This window comes from Hordeum vulgare, chromosome 2H (genome assembly GCF_904849725.1).
Source record: "Hordeum vulgare subsp. vulgare chromosome 2H, MorexV3_pseudomolecules_assembly, whole genome shotgun sequence".
Classification (NCBI taxonomy): domain Eukaryota; kingdom Viridiplantae; phylum Streptophyta; class Magnoliopsida; order Poales; family Poaceae; genus Hordeum; species Hordeum vulgare.
Window position 1 is genome coordinate 279,304,247 of NC_058519.1, and position 23,603 is coordinate 279,327,849.

Genomic DNA, 23,603 nt, shown 5'->3' on the forward strand with positions numbered 1-23,603 from the left:
AGTCGTTTATCCATTACATTATTCAAACATGCAAATTGAGTTTAAAACTAAATCTCCAAAGACTAAAACTATGATACATTACTCCCCCTTTGGCATCAAGTACCGAAAAGGGAGGCACCAAAAGCATCAACCATGCTCGGCGATCATCAGCACCATCATCCTCATCATCCTCATCCTCAGGCAAGCCACTGCAACCAGCCTCGTCAAGAAAATCAGCCCACTCAGGACCAGATGGGAAGCCAAAATCAGAAGGAGGAATAGCAGGAATAGCCTCATCATCACTGACATCAAGAGTGCCCGAGTCTCTCAGACGAGCCTTGAGGGCATTCTTGGAGGAGATCAAGCGCGAAACCACATCGTGGTTCTGAGCGCACTGGAAGGAGAACGCCTTCATCAGGGCAGAATGTGCCTTGCCAATGAATTTGGCAAAGCGACCGAGAGTAGCTGAGCTGGATGAAGGGGTTGCTGACCGGGCAGCAGTGCGGCGAGTGGAGGTGGATGAGGTTTTCTTAGGAGCATAGTCATCCGCCATGTGATTTGGAATGGCCCACTTGTGATGCATGTGAGTGGGAGCAACAGTGAATTCACCAACATGGTGAATAAAGGCCTGGATGAAGGGGGCATGAGGGAAGGCTCGCTTGTATTGAAGACTAGCGAGCCGAATCTCGTGCCATAGAAAGTGAGGCACATTAATCTTGCGCTTGGGGAACTCGTGTAATTGTGACATGATATCAATACAGTAGCCGTTGCAGGTTCCCCTGTCACCCATCTTGGGATAGATGGTGCGGATAAGACACTGAAATATGATAAAGAAGGGAGAGCGCCAGATGGATACTTGGTTAAGATCCTTCATCCGTTCGTCTGCATCAAGTTCACGAAGTGGTTTGAGGAGAAGGTCGCATGCCTCAATGGGCTTAGGTGCATGGTTAGGATCACTCTTATGAATTTTGGTGCCGGAGTCGGGGAAACCGAGTGCGGCAACAAACTCAGCATAAGAGGCTGTGAACTCAACATCAGAAGTCATCCAGCTAACAGTGTTGTTTGAGCCAAAGAAACACATGGCATAAAATTGATGAATAGCGGCACTGTTAAAATTGCACCGAAAAGCAAAGGGGGCAGCGAGCCCCGATGACTCAATGAGCTCAATGGCACCCGGGTATTTCGTCGGGTGAGTGCGAATATGCTCAAGATCAATATAATGATGTACTGAGAGACCCTTAGGTACGATGACGGTAGAAAAGATGTCCGCTTGGACGTGTGTGTGGAAACGTGAGTCCATAGAGTCACGTTCAACAGAAAATTGGTTAACATCGCGGCGGAATGTAAAGTAGGAATACTTAGGAACCTTGGTGAAGTCCTTGACTTCACGACCTAAAGCAGGAGGAGGTTCAAGGGAGATGCGATGAGCATCACCTTCGGGCTGTTCAGGAGGAGGCGGTGGCATATATGAGGGCCTGTGAGTCCCCGGCTTCGGCATAGTCTTCCGAACGGCAACGTATTCAGCACGTTCCTCAGCTGCAAGCTCATCCTCGAAGTCAGAGCCATCAGACGAGGAGCGGGGCTGTGGAGGAGGACGCCGGGCGAGCCGTTTGAAGGGACGGCGTGGTACATCGGAGTCATCCGACCCCGTGCCAAGAGTCGCACGAGCGGATGGGCCAGCAGAGTTCTTCCGGGCAGTGTGCTTAATCTTGGGCATGATGGGAAAAGGCCTACACGGTTGAAAACCCAATGGGGAACGGTCACGGTCAAAACACATGAACGAACACATGAACTAGTGAGAAGGGGAACCAATCACGAGAGAAACCGAGAGGATACCTGCAGATCGAGAGAGGAGAGGAATGGAAGAAGGATCCCACGGAGGAGAACAGCCAGATCGCGGGGCAGGGCCCCTGTGGCGGCGAGGTCGCAGGGCCGAGCTCCTCAGGCAGCTGGCGGCGGCTGTGGAGGCGGCTGTGAGAAAGGGGGCGTGTGGGGGCTAGGGCAAGGCCCAACCCGCGCCCCCCAATTGATAGAGGCACCCGATGTGTCGGAAGTCCGACGGGCGTCAGACGTCCGGAGTGCATCAGCCGTCGGACGACCGACATGTGCCGGACGACTGGAGTGTGTCAGCCGTCGGACGTCCGAGACTCGTCGGACGACCGAGAGAGAAGTAGGCAGAGGCAATTTCTAGGATCTGGATGATGAGGTGATTTGACATGGTTTATCACAAGGGACACCCAACAGTGTTGCCTATAAGAATTATATATACTACTTGTGGAAGGTAGTTGATTTATGCATATTATAGGGTTAAAATAAAAATTATGACGTGAGTGCCAGTGTCTCCCCCTAAATGCATGCCGACATCAAGACAAGAACATAATGTGAGTGTGTGCATGTGTACAGGATTTCAAGTGATGTTATCAAGCTCCAAGATACGAAGTTCACGCCTAAGTTGACAGAATCTTGCTACGCATAGTGGCTTGGTGAAGATGTCAGCGAGCTGCATGTCGGTACCCACATGAGCAATATCAATGTCACCCTTTTGCACATGGTCTCTCAAGAAATGATACCTAATATCAATGTGTTCTGTGCGAGGGTGATCAATGGGGTTCTCGGAGATCTTGATGGCACTTTCATTATCACAAAGAAGAGGCACGTGTCGATAAGTGATGCCATAATCCTTTAGGGTTTGCCTCATCCATAGCAGTTGGGTTGCACAGCTTGCGGCTGCAATATATTCGGCCTCGGCCATGGAGAGAGAAACACAATTCTGCTTTTTCGAGGACCAACTTACCAAGGAACGTCCAAGAAACTGGCATGCACCGGAAGTGGATTTCCGTCCCACTTTGTCACCAGCCCAATCCGCATCCGAGTACCCAATGAGATCGAACTTTGCATCCTTAGGGTACCATAAGCCTAACTTTGGAGTGTGAACAAGGTATCTAAGAATATGCTTAACCGTCGTATGATGGCTTTGCCTAGGGGAAGCTTGAAATCTAGCACATATGCCTACACTTAACATGATGTCCGGTCTAGATGCACAAAGATAAAGCAACGAACCAATCATAGAGCGGTAAGTAGATGGGTCAAAAGGAATACCGTTGGTGTCTTCATTTAGAACAACATATGTGGCCATGGGTGTCTTCATTGGTTTAGCATTTGTCATATCAATTTTTTCTAGAATGTCCTTGAGGTATTTAGTTTGAGACAAGAAAATTCCTTCTTGAAATTGTTGTATTTGAAACCCAAGAAAGAACTTCAAGTCCGTGTTGAGTGACATCTCAAAGGTCTTGGTCATGGAGGCCGCAAACTTCTTGCATACATGGATGTTAGGAGAACCAAAAATGATGTCATCCACATAGATTTGGCATAAGATCAAATTACCGTTTTCCCTCTTAGTAAAAAGAGTGGGTTTGATCACCCCTCTCACAAAGCCATCATCGAGTAAGAACTTCTTAAGATGATCGTACCAAGCACGGGGTGCTTTTTTGAGGCCATACATGGCCTTGTGAAGTTTGTACACATGGTCTTTGTGATGGGGGTCAACAAACCCAGGTGGTTGTGATACATATACCTCTTCTTGTAGAGGACCGTTAAGGAAAGCACTTTTCACATCCATTTGATGCAAAGTAAAACCATTGAAAGCAGCATAGGCCAATAGAATGCAAATGGATTCAAGACGAGCAACAGGGGCGAAAGTCTCACCAAAGTCCAAACCTTCAACTTGGAGTACCCATGTGCTACTAACCTTGCCTTGTTGCGGAGGACAGTCCCATTCTCATCTTCCTTGTTCATGAAGATAGATTTAGTTCCAATGACATTGTGTTCCTCAGTTGGTCGTTCTACCAATGACCATACTTCATTGCGTGTAAAACTGTTTAACTCTTCTTGCATAGCAAGGAGCGAGTCATTGTCACACAATGCATCCTGAACCCTGTGTGGCACAGTACTAGAGACAAACGAAAAGTGAGCACAAAAGTTTGTTAATTGTTTACGAGTCACTCTACCTTCCGACACGCCCTTGAGGATTTGATCAATATCAACACGACCGGCCACACGTGGCATGATGGAGGTCAGGGTTTCACGAGGTTCGACTTCGTTTCCATCATCAACGTCCTCAACATATGGATCATTAACGTGCGATGGAAGATATTCCTCTTCGCGTTGCACCTATTGAGGTTCATCATCAACCATATCCATACTTTGGTCTAGCTCTTGAAAGTCAACTTGTTCTTGAGTGTGATCAGGGTGAGAGACATGTTCTCCCACTTGATCCTGAACAACTGGCATGGTATGTGTGCTAGTATCTTGTGGAGGTATGGGCAGTGAACTGTCTTGAGGATGAGAAATACTCTCATCATCTTCATCATCATCATGGGGTTTTTGTTCCATGGGAAGAAGTGCACCTACACCCATGTTCAAGATATCTTGCGAGGAATCTTCTTCACCTGCATCACTTAGATCAACTTGCTCCCCATGGGAGCGGTTAAATTCATCAAACGTCATGTCACAGGTTTCTATAACACATCCATTGGATTTGTTGTAGACTCTGTAGGCGTGAGAGTTTGATCCATAGCCAACAAAAATCCCTTCAGTTGTTTTGGATTGAAATTTTCCTAACCGGTCTCGTTTGTTGAGGATGAAACACTTGCATCCAAATACATGAAAGTACTTGACATTGGGCTTGTTCCCGGTTAGGAGCTCATATGATGTCTTTTCCAATATTGGTCGAAGAAAAAGCCGGTTTGATGCATGACTTGCTGTGTTGACAGCCTCAGCCCAAAAACTATGTGGTGACTTGTATTTGTCTAACATGGACCTTGCCATTTCCACAAGTGTTCGGTTCTTCCTCTCTGCTACACCATTTTGATGATGGGTGTAAGGTGCGGAGTACTGATGTTCAATTCCCTCATCACTAAGAAATTCTTCTAGGGTGTAATTCTTGAACTCGGAGCCATTATCACTTCTTATTGCCTTGATGGACTTGTCAAACTTGCGCTGGACTTGTTTGGCAAAATCAATGAAGGTGATCTTCGTCTCGTCCTTGGACTTGAGAAAGAATATCCATGTGTATCTTGAGTAATCATCAACAATGACTAGTCCATACTTTTTCCCACCAAGACTTGCCCATGAAGGAGGCCCAAACAGATCCACATGAAGGAGCTCTAAAGGCCTTGAGGTGGATACAATATTCTTGGGTGGGTGTTTTGATGGATGTTGCTTCCCAGCTATGCATGCACTGCACACACGATCTTTCTTAAAAGATACATTAGTTAGTCCAAGGATGTGATTGCCTTTTAAGAGATTTTGCAGATTTCTCATGCCGACATGGGCGAGCCGGCGATGCCACAGCCATCCCATGTCAACCTTGGCCATCAGACAAGTTGTATGGAAAGTGCTCTCTTTCGAGAAATCAACCGTGTAAAGGTTGCCATCCAACTCTTCAACAAAGGCCACTTCGAGAGTGTCTCTCTTAAAGACTTTCACATCCGTTAGTCCAAATAGTGTGTCATAACCAACGGAAGCCAATTGGCAAACTGAAAGCAAATGATATTGAAGAGATTGGACAAGCATGACATTTGCAAGAGACATGTCATTAGTGATTGCCACCTTGCCCAACCCAATTACCTGCCCTTTCGACCCTCCTCCGAATACAATCCTCATGTATGGTCAAATGACTTGCATGAAGTCATGGAGCAAGTTACTATCTCCGGTCATATGATTAGTGCATCCACTGTCGATCACCCATTTGGCTCCTCCAGAGAAAACAGCCTGTACACGAATTAAGACTTGGTTTGAGGTGCCCATTTTGTCATGGGGCCTCTCACATTAGTTACAAGAGTCTTAGGGACCCAAATAGCATAAAATCGGAATGCATTACGGGGACCAACGAATTTAGCATAAACCTCTCCTTCCTTTGACTTGCGAAGTACATAGGATGGAGGCATGAACTCTGTTGTCTTGTTGAGAGTGGGCAAACCCCTAGTGGCCGACCCACTCACAACCTTACCTTTCTCCTTGTGTCCCTCTCGTACAAATGTTTCTTTAAGCGGGGTGGTGCACTTGAGAGGAGATACACTTTTCTTGGCGGTGCTTGGATCACACCCAAGCCCTTCCCTGGCAAAGACCTCATTGTATTGACTTAAGATCTCATTGAGAGTCTTTTGCCCTCGTGCGCATGTCATGAGACCTCTATCTAGCTGTGCCTTTAGCGAACAGTTTTCCTCAAGAATAGATGCCAGTTCACTACTAGAGTTAGCAGTGCAGGTATCAACATTAATAATAGGTGAGGAGTAAGCCTTAGCTAGAGTGTCAAGGTAAGTAGCCTTGAGTGCCTCAAAGCTCTTTGTAAGAACAGTGAGTTTCTCTTCCTTGTCCTTGAGAGACAAGGATAGGCGCTCACAGTCCTTAGAAAGAGAAGCATGAGAATTCACAAGTCTGTTTTTATCATTTAATAACTCTTTGCACACAGATTCAGCCTTTTTCAAAAACGCAAGATCGTTAGCATGTTTATCAAGGTTTTCACCAACTTTTGAGCATAATGCATCATTTTGTGCTTCCTCATACATGACTTTCTGCTCAAGGATTTCACTCCTTTCCTTCTCCTCAGTGACGAGGGTTTCGAGTTCCTTGATGGTATTGGTGTGCTTACCCACCATTTCCATAAGTATGCGAAACATAGTGAGCTTATTTCCTTTAAGAGAGCACATAAATTTGTTTACTTTAGCAAACATAGGATGATCTAAGTCATTGTCCTCATAGTGATCCTCCGCATCAAGGTACTCATCAGATGAGGTAGACACTAGACAGAAAGAGTTTAACCATGGAGTTACCTTAACCTTATGATGGGAGCTTTGGTCTTCCTCATCTTCTATGGCAGTCCTTGCCATCAAACACTTGTGGGCGTTGCCCTTGTAGTCTTCATATAGTTGTAGTGAACAAGATCGCCACTTTTGTTGACGAGCCTCAAGGTGTTTTGTGTATCCTGAGCAACTCCGGCAACCCCACCAACATCTTCTGGATCTGATTCTTCTTGTGCAACCGTTGCTCTTCCATCTCTCCTCTTGAGCTTGGAGTTCATAGGGTTTGGCAATTTCTTCTTTACAAAGGTCTTCGGAAACCTTGGTTTATCTTCTCTCTTCTCATAAGGGCAGTCATTTGAGAAGTGGTTGGTTTCCTCACAGTTATAGCATTTTCTTACTTTCTTCTTTGGGAATCTTCCCTTGAATTTTCCTGCACTGAACTTCTTTACAAAGAGAGCAATGTCCTCATAAGATGGGCTTTCATCAGAGTCAGCATCATCACCATCTTCGCAGTCTTCATCACCCTCTTCTTCTTCACTTTCTTCTTCGTCACATTCATGCTTGGCTTTCAAAGCAAGATTGATCTTTGATGTTGAAGTACCATGCATGGCAAGGTGCTTTGTTACATTTGCCTTTGACTCTTCAAATAATTGGAAAGTGGATATGATGTCATCTGGGGTCATTTCTTTGAACCCATGGTGTTGCCTTATGTCCCATACCATTTGATGGTGGTACGGAGCAAGGGCATGAAGTAACTTGTCCACGAGAAATCTCTTGGTCAGGTTGAAACCATCTTGCGTCTTGTCACAGACACAGGACTCAATGTCCACGGCGAGAGTCATGAGCCGTTCTAGCAGTTTCTTGGGAGATTCACCCTTTTCCATACAGAAGTTCTGTAATTGCCCCTTGGCAATTTCATATTGAGCAAGCCGAAGAGTGGAGGTACCGGTCTTGGTCCTTATAATGCTATCCCACAGTTCCTTGGCGCTTGTGATGTGTATGTAAGGTCTCCGTTGCTTGTCATTCATCCCTTTTCTTGTGCACATGATCGCAGTGTCGTTGAGATGCTTGTCATAAGTTTCTCTGGGAGTGAGGCACCTTGGATCTACAGGGTGCTAGCCATGCTCGAGGATGTCCAACATCTCATCATTGGCGTACCTAAGATGATCCTGCATACCAACTCTCCATAAAGCAAAATCGGAATTGTCATCAAGCAAAGGAGGTTTTCCTCCAGGATTGTACTTAGGTTTCTCAACTTGAGATCTAGCATAAAGCCATGGAACACTGGTTTGGTTATTGCCTGGAGGTTGTTGGCCAAATGAAGAACCGGGCACATTTTGCCCTGAGGCCCTCGGAGACGTGGCTGTCCCCGTGGTTAATGAGGCCAGTCTCATTTGGACCAAGGCCTCAAGAGAAGCATCATGCTCCTCTTTTTGCTTGGCAAGAGCCCGTTCCACGTCCTTAGAGGTGAAGGACCTGACTTCCGTGGAAGTCCCGTCCCTCTCCACTGGAGCTACAGTAATGGGAGTCCCGTCCATCTCGCTCTAGGGCGGTTAAGCCACAAGAATAGAGCACGAGGCTCTGATACCAATTGAAAAGGATCGATATGGACCTAGAGGGGGGGTGAATAGGTACAGTTCCAAATTTTAATAGTTACTTAGCAATGTTAGGCAATTGTGAGGAAGATGAGAGTGAGCCTAATAATTGCAAAGCCAAAGAGTAAGCTATTTAGAGTAAAGTAAGGCAACCGGTAAACTATAATCAAATGCAAGTACGTAATAAGGATTAACACAAGTAGAGAATTAGGGTTAGGGATAACCAAAACTCCAAGAGAGACGAGGATGTATCCCGGTGTTCACTTCCTTGGAGGGAAGCTACGTCACCGTTAGAGGGGCGGATGTTACCACGAAGGCACACCAACGCCACGAAGGCTCACCCTATTCTCCCTTTGAGACAACACCACGAAGGCGTTTCTCAACCACTAGTGGTAAGACTTGAGGTGTCTTCCAAACCTTCACAAACTTTTCGGGGGTAATCACAAAGGTTTGATTCCTCTCCGAAGACTCCTACCACCTAGGAGTCTCCAACCTCCAAGAGTAACCAGATCACGGGGATTGCTCAAAACTTGCTCAAATCACAAATCGCTTTGGTAGAGAGGAGGAGAAGGAGACGATCTATCTTTTGATTGCAACAACACTCAAAGGGGCTCACAAATGCTCTTGGGATCTAAGATTGGGTGTGGGCAAGAGTGAGTGAGGAAGAAGGTGTATTTGTAAGTGTTCTTGCTGTGTTAGTCAACTTCTCACGAAGTGGGAGGGGGTTTATATATAGTGGGGAGTCTAAAGTAGCCGTTGGGCTCACTTAAGTCTGACAGTGGTCGGACATCCGGCAGTTCTCGGATGTCCGGACGCCCACAAGGGGTCGAACATCCGACAGGGGTCGGTCGTCCGGGGATGTATATATCAGGAACCACTGTGTAGTCGAACAAGGACTGGACGTCCGGAGGAAGCCGAATGTCCGAGACTTTGGCTCTGTTCAAGGGCACCGGATTTCCGAAAGCGGTCGGACGTCTGGACCTCTGACGACAGGGGGAGGCCGGAAGTCCGAGTTATTTGATTCTGGATTTCTCTGGTGCAAGGTTCCGGTTTTCCGAAGTGGTCGGGTGTCCGGCCCTCGGACGTCCGGAGGGAGCCGGATGTCCGAGACTTTGGCTCTGGTATAAGGTTCCGGATTTCCGAAGTGATCCGGCGTCCGGCCCTCGGACGTCCGGAGGAAGCCGGATGTCTGAGGCGTTGGTTCTGTTTTGAGATCAAAGCAAAGCAATGAAGGTGTGGTATGAGCAGAAAAGTAGAGATGTAGTTTGAGCAAATTCATCGCAAAACCTGTGATCTCCTCTTACTAGTGCGGGATCCCTATACCCAAGAATAGTAAATTAAAGGATAGGCTACATCATCTTTTCTCAATCCCGAGCCTTCTTGACATAGAAGTCCCGATCTTCTCAAGCCACCTTGACACATAATTCTCGATCTACTAGGAGTACTTTAAAAGCCATCCTGAGATATACTCAACAAATAAGATTAGTTTCCTATGTATGTGTTTTCATTAACACCAAAACTCGATTAAGGGCATGACTACACTTTCACATAGGCGCTGGAGCTCCTTGCTCGAGACGTGGGGGAACCGGTGACCGACGGGCAAGGAGGCGGAGCTGCAGCTCGAGATGATGAAGGAGATAGGACCTCGAGGCCCAGCTCTGCCATGGGCGTTGCTGCTGCGGGGATGACGAACTTGATGTCTCGGGTGCCATGGTGTTCCATGTCTGCTGCACCCGCACAAATGAGGGGGTGAGGAATGAGAAAAGGATAGATAGAAAGAACTGGAGGGAAGGATAGAGCGCGGGAAAGGAGAGAGATCGGTTCTGCTACGGGGTTGCTCCAACGACGGCGTTCGTCAGCGCGGCTGTCGGGGTCGGACGAAGACAGCGGCGCTCGACGAGGACCTCGAGTAGAGGCAGTTGCCTAGATCCATATGGGATCGAGAGCTGTTGGAGGCTGCGAGGACTCACTGCGGGGTCTGAGGGGAGCGACGTGGTCGTTGGATCTGCAATCCGACGGTCCAGATCGGGTGAGGGGCTGGATCTGCAGGGAGAGGTGGAGGCTGTCGGTTGGGGTGGTGCTGAAAACGAGGAGGCAAGGGGGGTGGCGGCGGCTGGATCCCGAGATGGGACAAGGCTCTAGGGTTTTCGTGACGCGGATTTTGAGGAGAGGCTGGTTTCGCTGCTATTTATAGACAGGGGGCTAGAGTTAGGATTTTTCCATCCAATTTCAACCGTAGGATCGCAATCGGACGATCTCAGTTGCGCCCTAGGGCTAGGTGGGTTAGTGGTTGTGTAGAGTGGTGGTGGGCTAATAAGAGAGGGAGGTTTGCGGCCCAGCAACGAGATTTTTAAACATCAAAAAACGTTCGATGATTAACCGATGGCGGTGCTGCTACGGTCGACCGTTCAGGTATCAAACAGACTCCGATTGCGACGAAATTTGGCAAGCGGACTACCTACATTAAAAAATACCGCATGCAAAGTTTCAAACCAATCCGAGAATGTTTTATACACACTTTTAAAAACAAGATTTTAATGATGTCACGGCGCGCGCGTGTGTGTGTGTGTGGTTGGCCTCAAAACGGTCAACGGCAAAAACAGAGCGAACTGACAACTAACAACGGATGCAAGTTTTGAAAACTGGCGGCAAGGAGTGCCGATGCAATGCGGATGATGTGAATGATGCGATGACGAATGTGACAAACAATCTAATAAGACGGCGCAACGGAATAAAAGGGGAATCTTCTGGATCTTTGGTCTTAGGCTGTTAAAACTCTCGTACACTAACAAGAAATCTCGCCCCGAGATCTAAGAATGAAATGGGGAAGAGAAAGAGGAAGAGCAATAGGTAGAACTTAGTTGCATCTTTAACAAACGAGTGAAGCCAATGACTCTTAGAGGTTCCAACAAGATGAAGAACGATATGAGGAATAAGCAAGAATTGAAAAGAAATTTCAGCAGCACTTCAATAGGAAATTGAGGCAAAATTTGATAAGATGAAAAGATCTTGAGAAGATTCACAACTAACTAACTAAATTGATAGCAAGGAAAGAACTTGAAAGAAGACACAATACTCCAGTTCAATGAATAAGAAAGGAAAGAACATGATCTTGACAAAACTAGATAATGGATAAAAGAAAGTAACATCAAAACAACTCGAGAACAAGAAAATAGAAAGTAGATCACTTGGAAGAAAAGAACGGATAAGAAAATGACTACTTCTACCACAATTGAATTAGACAAGAATCCTAACAAGAAGAATTGAACGGGGTTGTTGGAAAACTAACATAGAAAAGAATAAGCTTGTTGTGGGCTTATGGAAACCATTTCAAAATAATGAGGTGACAACCAGTCACTAAAGGAGACAAGGATTGCTTAAGAACAACAAGATATGCAAAACTTCTTTCGCCAAGAGGATATATCGAGAACTTGGATCAATGATAATCACCATAATAGCCGCAATCCTTAGAAAAACAATTAGGTGAAATCTAAACCAAGATAGATCAATGAAGAAATCATGCGTTGAAAATATCTCATGATCGAAGAATTGGTGGGTTTAATTATCCCATTCTTGAAACAAACTCTCTTCTAGACTCCTCCACTAACAAGAATCCTATAACACCACCACAAGGATAAAGGAGGAAGAATTGGACTTTGACATGCAAGAGAAAGAATACTTGAGGTTCTCCAACAAGAATCTTGAAGAATATTTGAGAATGAATAAAATCCTTGAAGAACCACCATGAAGATCACTTGAAGAACACCGCAATGAAAGGATGAAAGAATAAGATTATGGCCTTGCAAAGAATTAGATGGAACTTCACGAAGATAAAATTCAGAAAAACATGAGCTCCAGAAAAGAACGATGAAGCACTTGGGATAAAGAATTTGATATCATGAGCCACTTCAGAAGAAGAATTGAAATCACCATGAAGAAAGAAGAATAAGAATTATGTTATGCTTATCCTTCATGAAGTTAAATTGATGACAAGCAACAGATTAACATACCACTTATCCTTCTTGAAAAAGATTAAAGATAGAGAGAAAGAGCACAAATTTGAAGAAGTCTTGGAAGAAACACTGGTAAGAATTGGAAATGAATGGGAATACCATGAATGAATGAACATACATGAGAACGAAGAGATCATGATCAACCTGAAGAATTAGAACAGACGGGGATATTAAAAATGAATGGAAAACATGAGAATGAAGAGATCTTGAGCCGACTAACAGAAAACTTGAATGAGGAACTGGAATAATTGAGAGACGGACGAAGAGACACAATTGAGAAGAATTTGAGAATGAAAGCTGAAAGCTGAGAACGAAGAAATCTTCTGAAATGATGGCCTTCGGAGGATCAAGAAAAGAAACAACTCTGCAAAGCACCGGATAGATATGGAAGGAATTTCTCATGATTGGAAAAAATTGAGAAGATAGCGCGAAGCTGAGATGACAATCTTCAAAAGAATGGACAAGATTTAAGAGAAACTCTCCTTCCGTCTTCAATGGAGAGAATGGTAGCCAGGAACACCATCAAGAATTACTCACACTCTGGATTAATGAATAAGGAAAAGTTGAGCCAATGATGAAAACAAATTTGAAGCGATCTTGGAGAAGGAATATGACTGATGGGATTCATACTTACATCATAATTAAAAAGAATAAGAGATCTTCGGAAAAGATTAGAAGAGCAAGGTAAGATCCTAGGAAAACCTGTGGGTTATGGGTCCACTCAAAAGAAACCACCATTGAAACAATTGCTAAGAAAGAGAGATATTGCACTGGTACAAATGAAAACTTGATGAGGTGAGAACCTAAAAAATTTGAACGGATTGAAAACACGAAACTTCTGAGATACCGTCAACACTCCGGATAGAACAGAGATGGATGAATAACAAGGGAAGCTTGATGAGAATTTGAACATGGAAAATCATTTACAGGATAAAAAGAACATGATGAGCACTCACAGCTTGAATTGAATTTACTGGAAAGAAAAAACAAGAATAAAGAATGATGAACTAGCAACTCCTGAGAATCTTCACAATGAATCACCGAATACAAAACGGAAGAGACGATAGCGGAAGCAACATGAAAAGAAATGCACTTGGATAACAATTAAAACACTAAAGAAAAGGGTGGAACGGTGGGGAAAAACAAAGATAACTTGGGACAGATGAGACGACCTCCGGAAAGAAATGAGAGATTGATCTTGCAAATATTGGAGAGTACTTAATTATATTGAAGAGAAGCACTCCGATTGGTAAAGAATTGACATGACAACTCCGTTTGGCAAGAATTGATAAGACAATTTGATTGAGCAAAAGAATTAGCACTCTCATAAAAAATATGAGAATAGCACTTTGGAAAGATATGAAGTCACCACTTGACATTGAAGCAACTCGAATTACCATACTCCAACAAAACAAAGGATGAGGCTTATGAAACAAGCCAGAACAAATTCATGACAGAGATTTCGCTCGATATTTTCGTTGTAAGCTTCGTACGGGCTCTATCCTACAGTAGCCATCATGTACAAGGCAGTGCACACGACATACGAAGCGTCCCCGAATAGTAGCAAGCTACAAGGACTCTTTAAGACACAACGAGAAATGTTGTAAGACGACCGTGAACAAACGAATCCACTAGATGTAGAACCCCAACCTCACATCATGCATCTGTTGGAAGATAATCCTATAGGTAATGACTTGAATTCCCACCTAAGAACTCCCGAAATTTTCTGGTCAGGCAATTGGGTCCACGGATACAAGGAGTAAAATCCATCACTCAAATCCTAGAAATAACACTGACCCGTCTAGTGTCTCACATCTGTAAACACACAACCAGAGATCTCGGAAACTCATCTACCTCAGAACCTCGAAAACACAACGATACTAAGTATGGCAGTACATCCGGACACTCTGCACCAGTATTAGGGATGCCGGACTCCTCTCGCCACTAATAGTATTGAAGCAATTTCGAACATCCTCCATCTTGAGATACTAAGAAATCTGAATGATAACGATGTGCTCAAGAATCCTCTGGAGCTCAACTCCCTGGAAGAAATCAATTCAAACAAGAGGCACCAAGACAGAACTCCGTCACATCAACATCACATAGATACCAAAATACTCGTGTGATCATAAAAAAATTGAGTGAGAAGAAGAGTACAATTAAAATTCTTACGTCAAGATTCCTCACCAAAGCATAGAAGAGGAGAAAAAAGAATCCTACTCTCTGATATATAACTAGACTCAAAACAGTTTTTCACTAGACTCGACTCGGCCAAGTTTGATTAATAAAGGGGCTCCTAGGTCGGTTCTACTCTGATACCAACTTGTAACGCCCAAGATGTGATCCTATCCTTAGTTTGGCATGAGGGTCTTGACAGGGATAGAAGCACATCTCGTCGTTTCGCAAGAATGTATATCGTTACAAGTACATGTACAAAACAAATGAGTATATGAAATTGGCTTACACTCGCCACAAGCTACAGCAAGATCACATCAATACAGCAATATACAGTCATCATGTAGAAGAGCACAGTCCGGCTACAGATGAAAACAAACGACAAAAGAACGACGTCCATCCTTGCTATCCAAGGCTGCCGTCCTAGAACCCATCCTAGATCGATCAAGAAAAAGAAGAAGAAACTCCAAATAGAAAAATCATTACGTCCACGTCAAAGAATATATTTACATGTACATGTAACTTGTGTTGTAGTAATCTGTGAGCCACAGGGACTCAACAATCTCATTTCCAAAGGTATTAAGACTAACAAAGCTTAATGGGTGATGTATTGTTAAGTGGTGAGGCTGCAGCAAGCGACTACGCATTTATTTGAGGTGGCTAACTTAGGAGTACAAGATTAAAGGGGGATGTTCTATGCATTATGGACGTGAACTAATAATGACCAAATGAATGATCCTGAACACCTACTTATGTCAAGCATATCCCCACTGTGTCCTCTTCCGGGTATAGAACTCACGAGCAGATATAGTTACGGTTACACACATAGTTGGCAAGTTTTAATTAAGTTTACTTCAATTTATCTAGAACCGAAAGTTAAACAAAGTTTCCAAGTTTGCCACATAACCGCCGTCACGGCTTTCCGATAGATTTAACCCTGTCGGGGTGCTCCAACTAGTCCATCACAAACTACCACACGCTGCGCCGGAATGACCTTGATCAGGGAAACCCGTGATCTTGTCGGGTTCCTACTGGAAAACCTCAACCTCGAGATAGCCCAGAGTATCCTCGGAATCCCATACACGAGACGCACGAGAAAGGTAAAACAAGTCCAGCAAGGTCACCCGACGTGTCGACGATCCCGATAGAAGCCGTGTATCTCGTTCTCAGGACACGACGGATAAGCAAAGCGTACGGTGGCCTGATAGACATATCCCGAGTTGCCCCGGGTTAGCCCCACATGGCGCTCTATTTTGGACCAGCACCAGCAGCACGGCCCCCTGTATTATGTTGAATTACTCATCGGGTTCTTGACGCCCTATGTTTTTCAGTATTATTATGTTGGGCAAATATAGTACCAATGTTGGACCTTGCCAGATGAGTTTTATCCCAAAAAGAAAATCTAGGGGCTCCCCATAACTACCCCTAGGATGTTAAGAGCATTCATTTACGGAATATAACACCGATAGCCGAAACTAAGGCAACAAAGGTGGAACAAAGCACCAGGCTAGAAGACCAAGCCTTCCACCTTTTACCAAGTATATAGATGCATTAAATTAAATGGCAATAATATGGTGATATAACAAGGAACCCATGTTGGCACATGGAAGCAACTGCACGTGCAACTAGCAATGCTAACAAAAGGCAACAAGTGGTAACATAGCCAAACAGTGGTTTGCTGGGTTGTGAAAAGGTTAGAGGTTTTCATGGCAATGTTGGGAGGCTTATTTAACACTTGGTAGGCAGCAAGTCATAGAGAAAGAAATGAGACAACTAGCATGGCAATGATAGTAATGGTATCTAGGGAAATGATCATCTTGCATGTGATCCCGATTGGAAGAAGAATGAATTCGTGAAGGAGACGAACCGGCGTTGTCGAACGTATCCTCACACTCTGAAACGGTTCAGAAATCTATCGAGAAGAAGCAACCGTAACAGCAATCAACACACAATACACCACAACATATGCATGACATGATGCACAACACGTATCAGTGGCGGAGGCCCCCGGTGGGCAAGGTGTGGCAGCCGCCACACCTTGATTTGGTTCAAAAAATTTAATACATGTATGCATATCATCATTTGCTAGCTTGCTGGCTCTTGCTTGATGGAAAAGAATTGCTGAAAAAACAAAAGGGACACGCAGCCTCCCTAATTGGGCCTATGACAATGCCGAGCGACGCATGTAGATGTTTCGTATGGTTGTATCTAGAAATTTTCATATATGTATCATCGTGTTCGTGTCTCTATAGATGTTTCGTAGGTTACGGTACATGCCACTTATCAAGATCAAAAGGATTCAAAAAAATTGCGTGTTATTATGTTTAAGAGTCCGCCACACCTTAATTTATTTTTGTCCTCCGCCTCTGACACGTATGATGCATGATCATTTCAATTATGCAAGGCATGGCATGGCAATTCACAACAATGAAATACTACATATTAAGTGAAGCTCAATATGCATCGAGTTACATATTGACGAAACTCCACAAACGAATTATTTAGTTAACTCCCGTTTAGGTACATGGAATATTAAATGTTGTTTAAACATGCCAGACATTAAGCACAAATAAACTACATATCAAGGCATTTTAAATGAGGTCGGAAACGACATATAGCATTTGACGACCACATGTGTTAACTTCAAAATCTACCAGATATCACCTAAACATACTTTATGTTTGTTTAACGGAAAAGTAAAGTGGTTCACGTGATTGTACGTGTCATTCTAGTCGATTTACATATATGGATCATCTTCAACGGAGTTGTGGTCTAAAAGATACGTGCAGCACAAGATATTATGCCATGAATGCAACATGCGTGCAAAAGACAGCCATGGCACGTTCCGGTTTCGATAACTTGATGAGATACCTGTGCAAATGAATTGGGAGTGTGTGCGTGTCATACCAAAGAATGATGGGGCGAACCCGGTTACCGAACCGAGTGCGTGAGATACCAAAGAGTGTGTGCGTGTCACAAAAAAATGTGAACTACAAGGGACTCGAACCGAGGTCTTCCTGCCTGATAGCGTTGTGGGTTGACCAGCTCGGCTACGCCATGTGCTACTAACAAAACCAGGGTTTGCTCAATATAAATCTGCTAAGGAGCCAACCTGAACGAAACATAACAAAAACGAAAATACGGGTGCATGGGATTCTAACCCAGACTGCTTGCATGCAAGGTGACGCCGCTAGCCAACTCGGCTACTCAGGTGGTCGTGGGAAAACATAGCAGCTATTTTAAATAAGCTCAACAAGCATACCAGATCTGGCAAAAAATAAAAAGAACTTCAGACCGGAAGGAACTACTTACATGTGGAAAAACAAAGACGCGGCCATGGCTAAAAGACGCACGGGAGGATCGCGGATGAGCTCGAGGAGGCATGGAGTTGGGCGAGGGGCTCGATCTGGCTAGATTCCTGACCATAGACGAGGCCATAGGCGTTGGAGCTCCTTGCTCGGGATGTGGGGAACCTCCAACCGACGGGCAAGGCGACGGAGCTGTAGCTCGAGAAGATGACGGAGATGGGACCTCGAGGCCTGGCTCTGCCATGGGTGCTGTAGCTGCGGGGATGACGAACTTGAGGTTTTGGGCTCCATGGCGTTCCATGTCTGCTGCACCTGCAGAAACGAGGGGGTGAGGTAAGAGAACAGGAGAGAGAGAAAAAAATAGAGGGGGGGAGAGAGCACAGGAAAGGAGAGAGACCACGGACGCGTGGCTGGCCTGGTTCTGCTGCGGGGCTGCTCCGACGACGGCGCTCGCCGGCGCGGCTGCCGGAGTCGGACGAATACGGCGGCGCTGGACGAGGCCCTCAGGCAGAGGCACTTCCCTCAACCCAGATGGGATCGAGAGCTGCGGGAGGCTGGGAGGGCTCACTACGGGCTCTGCGAGGAGTGTCGTGGCCGCTAGATCTGCAATCCGGTGGTCCAGATCGGGTGAGGGGCTGGAGCTGCAGGGAGAGTTGGAGGATGCCGGCTGGGGTGGTGCTGAAAACAAGGAGGCTAGGTGGCTGGCGGTGGCTGGATCCTGAGGTGGGACAAGGCTCAAGGGTTTTGGTGGCGTGGATTTCGAGGAGAGGATGGTATGGATGTCTGTTTATAGATACGGGGCTAGAGTTAGGGTTTTTCCATCTGATTTTAACCGTAGGATCGCAACCGGACGGTCTTGGCTGCACCCTAGGGCTAGGTGGGTTGGTGTATGTGTAGAGTGGTGGTGGGCTAAGAAGAGAGGGAGGTTTGCGGCCCGGCAACGAGATTTTTAACACCAAAAAACGTCCGACGATTAACCGATGACGGTGCCGCTACAGTCAACCGTTCGGGTATCAAGCGGACTCCGATTGCGACGAAATTTGGCACGCGTTCTACCTGCATTAAAATAAGACCGCATGCAAAGTTTCAACCCAATCCAAGAATTTTGTATACACACTTTTAAAAACAAGATTTTAACGGTGTCGCGGGCGCGTGCATGTGTGGTTGGTCTCAAAACGGTCAACAACAAAAACGGAGAGAACCAGCAGCTAGCAACAGATGCAAGTGTTGAAAACTGGCAGCAACAGAGTGCCGATGCAGTGCAGATGATGTGAATGATGCAATGATTAATCAGACAACGGCAATGGAATAAAAGGGGAATCTTCTGGAGCGTCGGTCTCGAGTTGTTACATGTACAACTTTGCCAGCTGACCTGCCAAATAAATTCTTTGACCGGAAGGAAGTGGGCAACTTTAGTCAGATTGTCAATGACCACAAAGATGGCATCGTTGCCCCTCTTGGACATAGGAAACCCACTGACAAAATCCATCTCAACGTGATGAAATTTGCACTCGGGTATAGGTAAAGGATGAAGAACACCTGCTGGACGTTGATGTTCCGCCTTCACTCTCCGACACACATCACACTCGTTAACAAACTCAGCAATCTCACATTTCATGCCAGTATACTGGAAGGTTTGCTTAAGATCCTGATACATCATAGAACTGTCTGGATGTATCGAGAGGAGAGAATTGTGGGCTTCATCCATGATAAAAAAAATTGAGATCTCCTTGTGGAACCACGAGGTGGTCCTCGAAGAACAAAGTGTCTTTGTCATCAACACAGAAGCACTTATACTTTAGAATTCTCTTTGCCAAGCCTATCTTTCCTTTCTTCACCGTAGCACCAAGAAGTTGAGTTTGGCGGACTTGGTCCTCCAAGGTAGGAGAAATCTGAAAGTTGGCAAGAAACCCTTAAGGAACTACTTGAAGGTTGAGCTTCCTGAAAGACTCATAGAGATCAGGCTGCAATAGCTTGAGAATGAGATTATTGTGGTAAGCCTTTCTGCTCAAAGCATCTGCAATCACATTTGATTTGCCTGGAGTATAGTAAATGCTTGGATTGTAATCTTGGATCATCTCCACCCAACGTGTTTGACGAAGATTGAGATTCAGTTGAGTGAAGATATATTTTAGACTCTTGTGATCGGTGTATACTTCAACATGTATTCCCAACAAGAGGTGTCTCCAAGTCACCAAAGCATGGACAACTTCTCCCAACTCAAGATCGTGAGTGGGGTAGTTTTTCTCACTTGGCTTCAAATGACGCGAGGTATAAGGTACCACTTTCTTGTCTTGCATAAGAACACCTCCAAGACCTTGCAGAGATGCATCACAGAAAACTTGGAATCGCTTGGGATCATCAGGAGGAGTTAGAACCACAGCTAAAGTGAGTTTCTCCTTGAGTGTACTGAAACCCAAATCACACTCGGGAGTCCAGACATGTTTTACGATCTTGTGAAGAAGGTTGGATAGAGGCTTAGCAATCTTGGAGAATTTCTCAACGAACCTTCCGCAATAGCCTGCAAGCCCGAGAAAGCTTCAAAGCTTCTTGACATTATAAGGAGGCTCCCACTTCACAATGTCTTGAACCTTTTTAGGATCCACCTTGACACCCTCGGCAAAGATGATATGACCAAGGTACACCACTTCATTGAGCCAAAATTCACATTTTGAGAACTTATCATAGAACGTATGCTCTCTTAGCTTATCAAGCACAAGCACGAGATGTTCTGCAGGTCTTCATTAGTCTCTGAGAAGACTTGAATGTCATCAATATACACCAAGACAAATTCATTCTTGAAGGGAGAGAAGACATAATTCATCATGCGAGAGAAAGGCGGAGGACCATTTGCGAGACCAAAGTACATCATTGTGTACTCATAAAAGCCAAAGCTTATCCTGAAAGAAGTCTTGGGAATATCTTCTTCACGAATGCGGATTTTTGATGATAGCCCATCCAAAGATCAAGCTTGGAGGAAACCTTGGCCCCTTTCAATTGCTCAAACAATTCATTATAGTTGGGAAGTGGATACTTGTTTCTGATTGTCTTCTTATTCAATAGACGTTAATCGACACAAAGCCGGTATGTGCCATCTTTCTTCTTGACAAAAAGAACACCACAACCCCAAGGTGAAGAACTTGGTCTGATCAAACCCAGACATTCGTGTTCATCTAGCTGCTTCTTCAACTCTTTGGGACCATGTTTATAAGGACGCTAGTAAACCGGTTCAGTTCCAGGCTCGAGTTCAATAACAAACTCTACTGACTGGTGAGGAGGCATTCCTGGCAATTCTTGTGGAAAGACATCTTCATATTCACATACAACATGAACTTGAGAAAGGAGTGAGATTTCACCCTTCTCATTGAGAGATAATAGATGAATCGTGTCATTATGAGCAGCGAAAATGATCAGGCCTTCATAAGGATGAGTCAATTTGACTTCTTTAGCTGCACAATCGACATAAGCCTTGTTCATCGCCAAAAAATCCATGTCAAGAATAAGATCAATATCGAAATTGTCGATTGGAGAGGCTGGAAAAGAATTATTGCCCATCTTGACAAAAACATCTGGAACTACCATCTTTGCATGCATGAATAACCCTAGGGAAACCACTCATAGATGTCTAGGCAACTGCTCATGATGCAGATGATGCTTGGTTTCAAAAGGTTTGATATGAATTAATGTGATGCACCATTGTCCAAAATAAAACCTTTGTGAGAATAGAATTAACCAAGAGATACCCATGATCACTTCTAAGGAATCCTCTGCTTCAGTTGCATTGACCATCTTCACTCTTGCTGACTTGGGATTATACTTCACCATTGCATTGCGTGAGGGCCTGATTGGAGGAGGAGGAGGCGGAAGACGCCGCTGGTTGGTACACTTGTTGGAGTAGTGTCCCTTCTGACCACACTTGTGACAAGTCACCTCTGACAGCAGACGGAAGTGAGCTAGAGGAGCTTCAGACTTAGGCGGCTGAGACTTCTGCTGAAAACCTAGGTTGGGTGGGTGGGAAGATCCACGACCACCGTTTTTCTTGAACTGCCGAGGAGGATGAGGCAGAGGAGGAACCCAATACTTTTGCTGCTTTGGAACAATCTGAGATGAGGACAAAGACGAATGAGAGTCCCTGAACTGCTTTCTCGAATTCTTGACCCTGAGTAGAGACTGACCTAGCCATGAGAGCCAAGTTATAGAACTAATCAAACTCAGGGGGCTCGTGCAGTGCAAAAGGAAGGTGAAGATCTTCCCCGAGACCACCTCTGAACTGATAAATCTTGCTCTTCTCATCAGGAACATCCTGCTTAGCATAGCGGGCCAAGTTCTGAAAGTCGATGTTATACTGATAAACGGATGAGTTTACTTGCTTGATATTACTAAACTTCTCATGCATGCCCTCAACAAAGCTTGAAGGAATATGATGAGCTCTGAAGTCACGACAAAAGCCATCCCAACTGATCAACTGGTCACCTTTGGAATCATTGAGCTGCTGCCACCACTCTGGTGCCTCACCTTTCAGCTGGAACGTTGCAAACTTGACATAGTCCTCAAGCCAGACATTACTGCACTCCAAATGCTTGTTCATGTCACGTAGCCAATTTTCCGCATCAAATGGTAATTACAACATGTGAAGGACTTGGGCTTATTTGGAAGGAACTGATTGAGCGAAGCAAACTAGTGTTGGTTGTTGAAATTCCCTTGTTGGCCTTGATTCCTGTCTTACATCATTTGAAGCAGCATCTGAGTGTTCGCATTGCTCGCGGCCATCAAAGATTTCCATGCCTCCTGGGAGGAGGAGGGGTGGCGGAGGGTCTGACTGCTCCCCATCACAACCCAGATTCTAGCGAGTTCCCGGAGCCATCCTAGAAACGGACATGAATACTAGACCCCAAATGAAAGATGAAGCTGATAAGTTGAATCAAAGGCTTGAAATATTGCAACATGAAGTCTTAGCAATTTGCATTCAAACTAGAATTAGTAAGAGCGCTTCCATAAAATTAGTGATGACATCATACAATTTGAAAAGCACTTGCAATTGTCAAGTTTTTGAGCTAAGAATAGCTCGGAGAAAATGTATATCCCAACATACATCCGATGAAAGAATTTCCTTGGTGACTAGTTGAATTCCCACGTGAGAATTTCCAAAATCTTTCTTGGTTATGATATCAGGTTGGTCCGAGAACCTACTCAATATAATCAGCTGCAAGACCTTTCCCACAACTGTCAACACATATCCGAGAAGTTCTGCAAATTCTTCTACCTCAGACCTTCGTAACAACAACGATACCAAACCCGGTAGATCATCCAAGCTATCTCCACCAGTACTGGGGAAAAGCCATGACACTATTTGCCACCAAGCATGTATAGATGCATTTCGATGTCCACGTCATGTGAAACTAAGGAAGCCGAATAATAACGATGTATCAAAACCCCTTGGAGCTCTATTCCATGATAACAGGAGGCACCTAGCCAGAATTCTGTCACATTGGCATCATATAGATTCCAAAATACCCGTGTGATCCTAATTTTTTTTGAGTTAGAAGAGCTATTGAATTAAAATTCATAAGTCGTAAACCTCACCAAAGAAAGGGAGAGCAGTAAAAAGAATCCTACTCTCCGATATAACTAGACTAAAAATGGTTTTTCACTAGACTCGAGTCGGCCAAGTTCGATCAAGCAAAGGCTCCTAAGGTCGTATGGCTCTGATTACCAACTCTTAATGTCCAA

At 44.8% G+C, this 23,603-nt stretch overlaps 1 protein-coding gene across 1 annotated transcript; it reads right to left on the reverse strand.

Annotated features, from left to right (window-relative positions):
- Nucleotides 1-17,694: 17,694 nt before the first annotated feature.
- Nucleotides 17,695-21,698, reverse strand: LOC123426480. The gene is made up of 3 exons (XM_045110318.1): nucleotides 21,617-21,698; nucleotides 18,271-18,656; nucleotides 17,695-18,185 (listed from the first exon to the last, which is right to left on the reverse strand). Exons 1-3 carry the CDS (start codon nucleotides 21,696-21,698, stop codon nucleotides 17,976-17,978), a joined length of 678 nt encoding a protein of 225 aa, XP_044966253.1. The 3' UTR covers nucleotides 17,695-17,975.
- Nucleotides 21,699-23,603: the final 1,905 nt, after the last annotated feature.

Excerpts from the sequence above, each read along its gene's own strand:
- LOC123426480 (XM_045110318.1), bottom strand. The coding sequence starts at position 21,698 with ATGGTGAAGTATAATCCCAAGTCAGCAAGAGTGAAGATGGTCAATGCA. Across the intron at positions 18,657-21,616 it reads TTCCTTAGAAGTGATCATGG|ACATCCATACCATCCTCTCC; the intron begins GTATCTCTTGGT and ends ATCTATAAACAG. Across the intron at positions 18,186-18,270 it reads AGGCCAGCCACGCGTCCGTG|GTGCAGCAGACATGGAACGC; the intron begins GTCTCTCTCCTT and ends TCGTTTCTGCAG.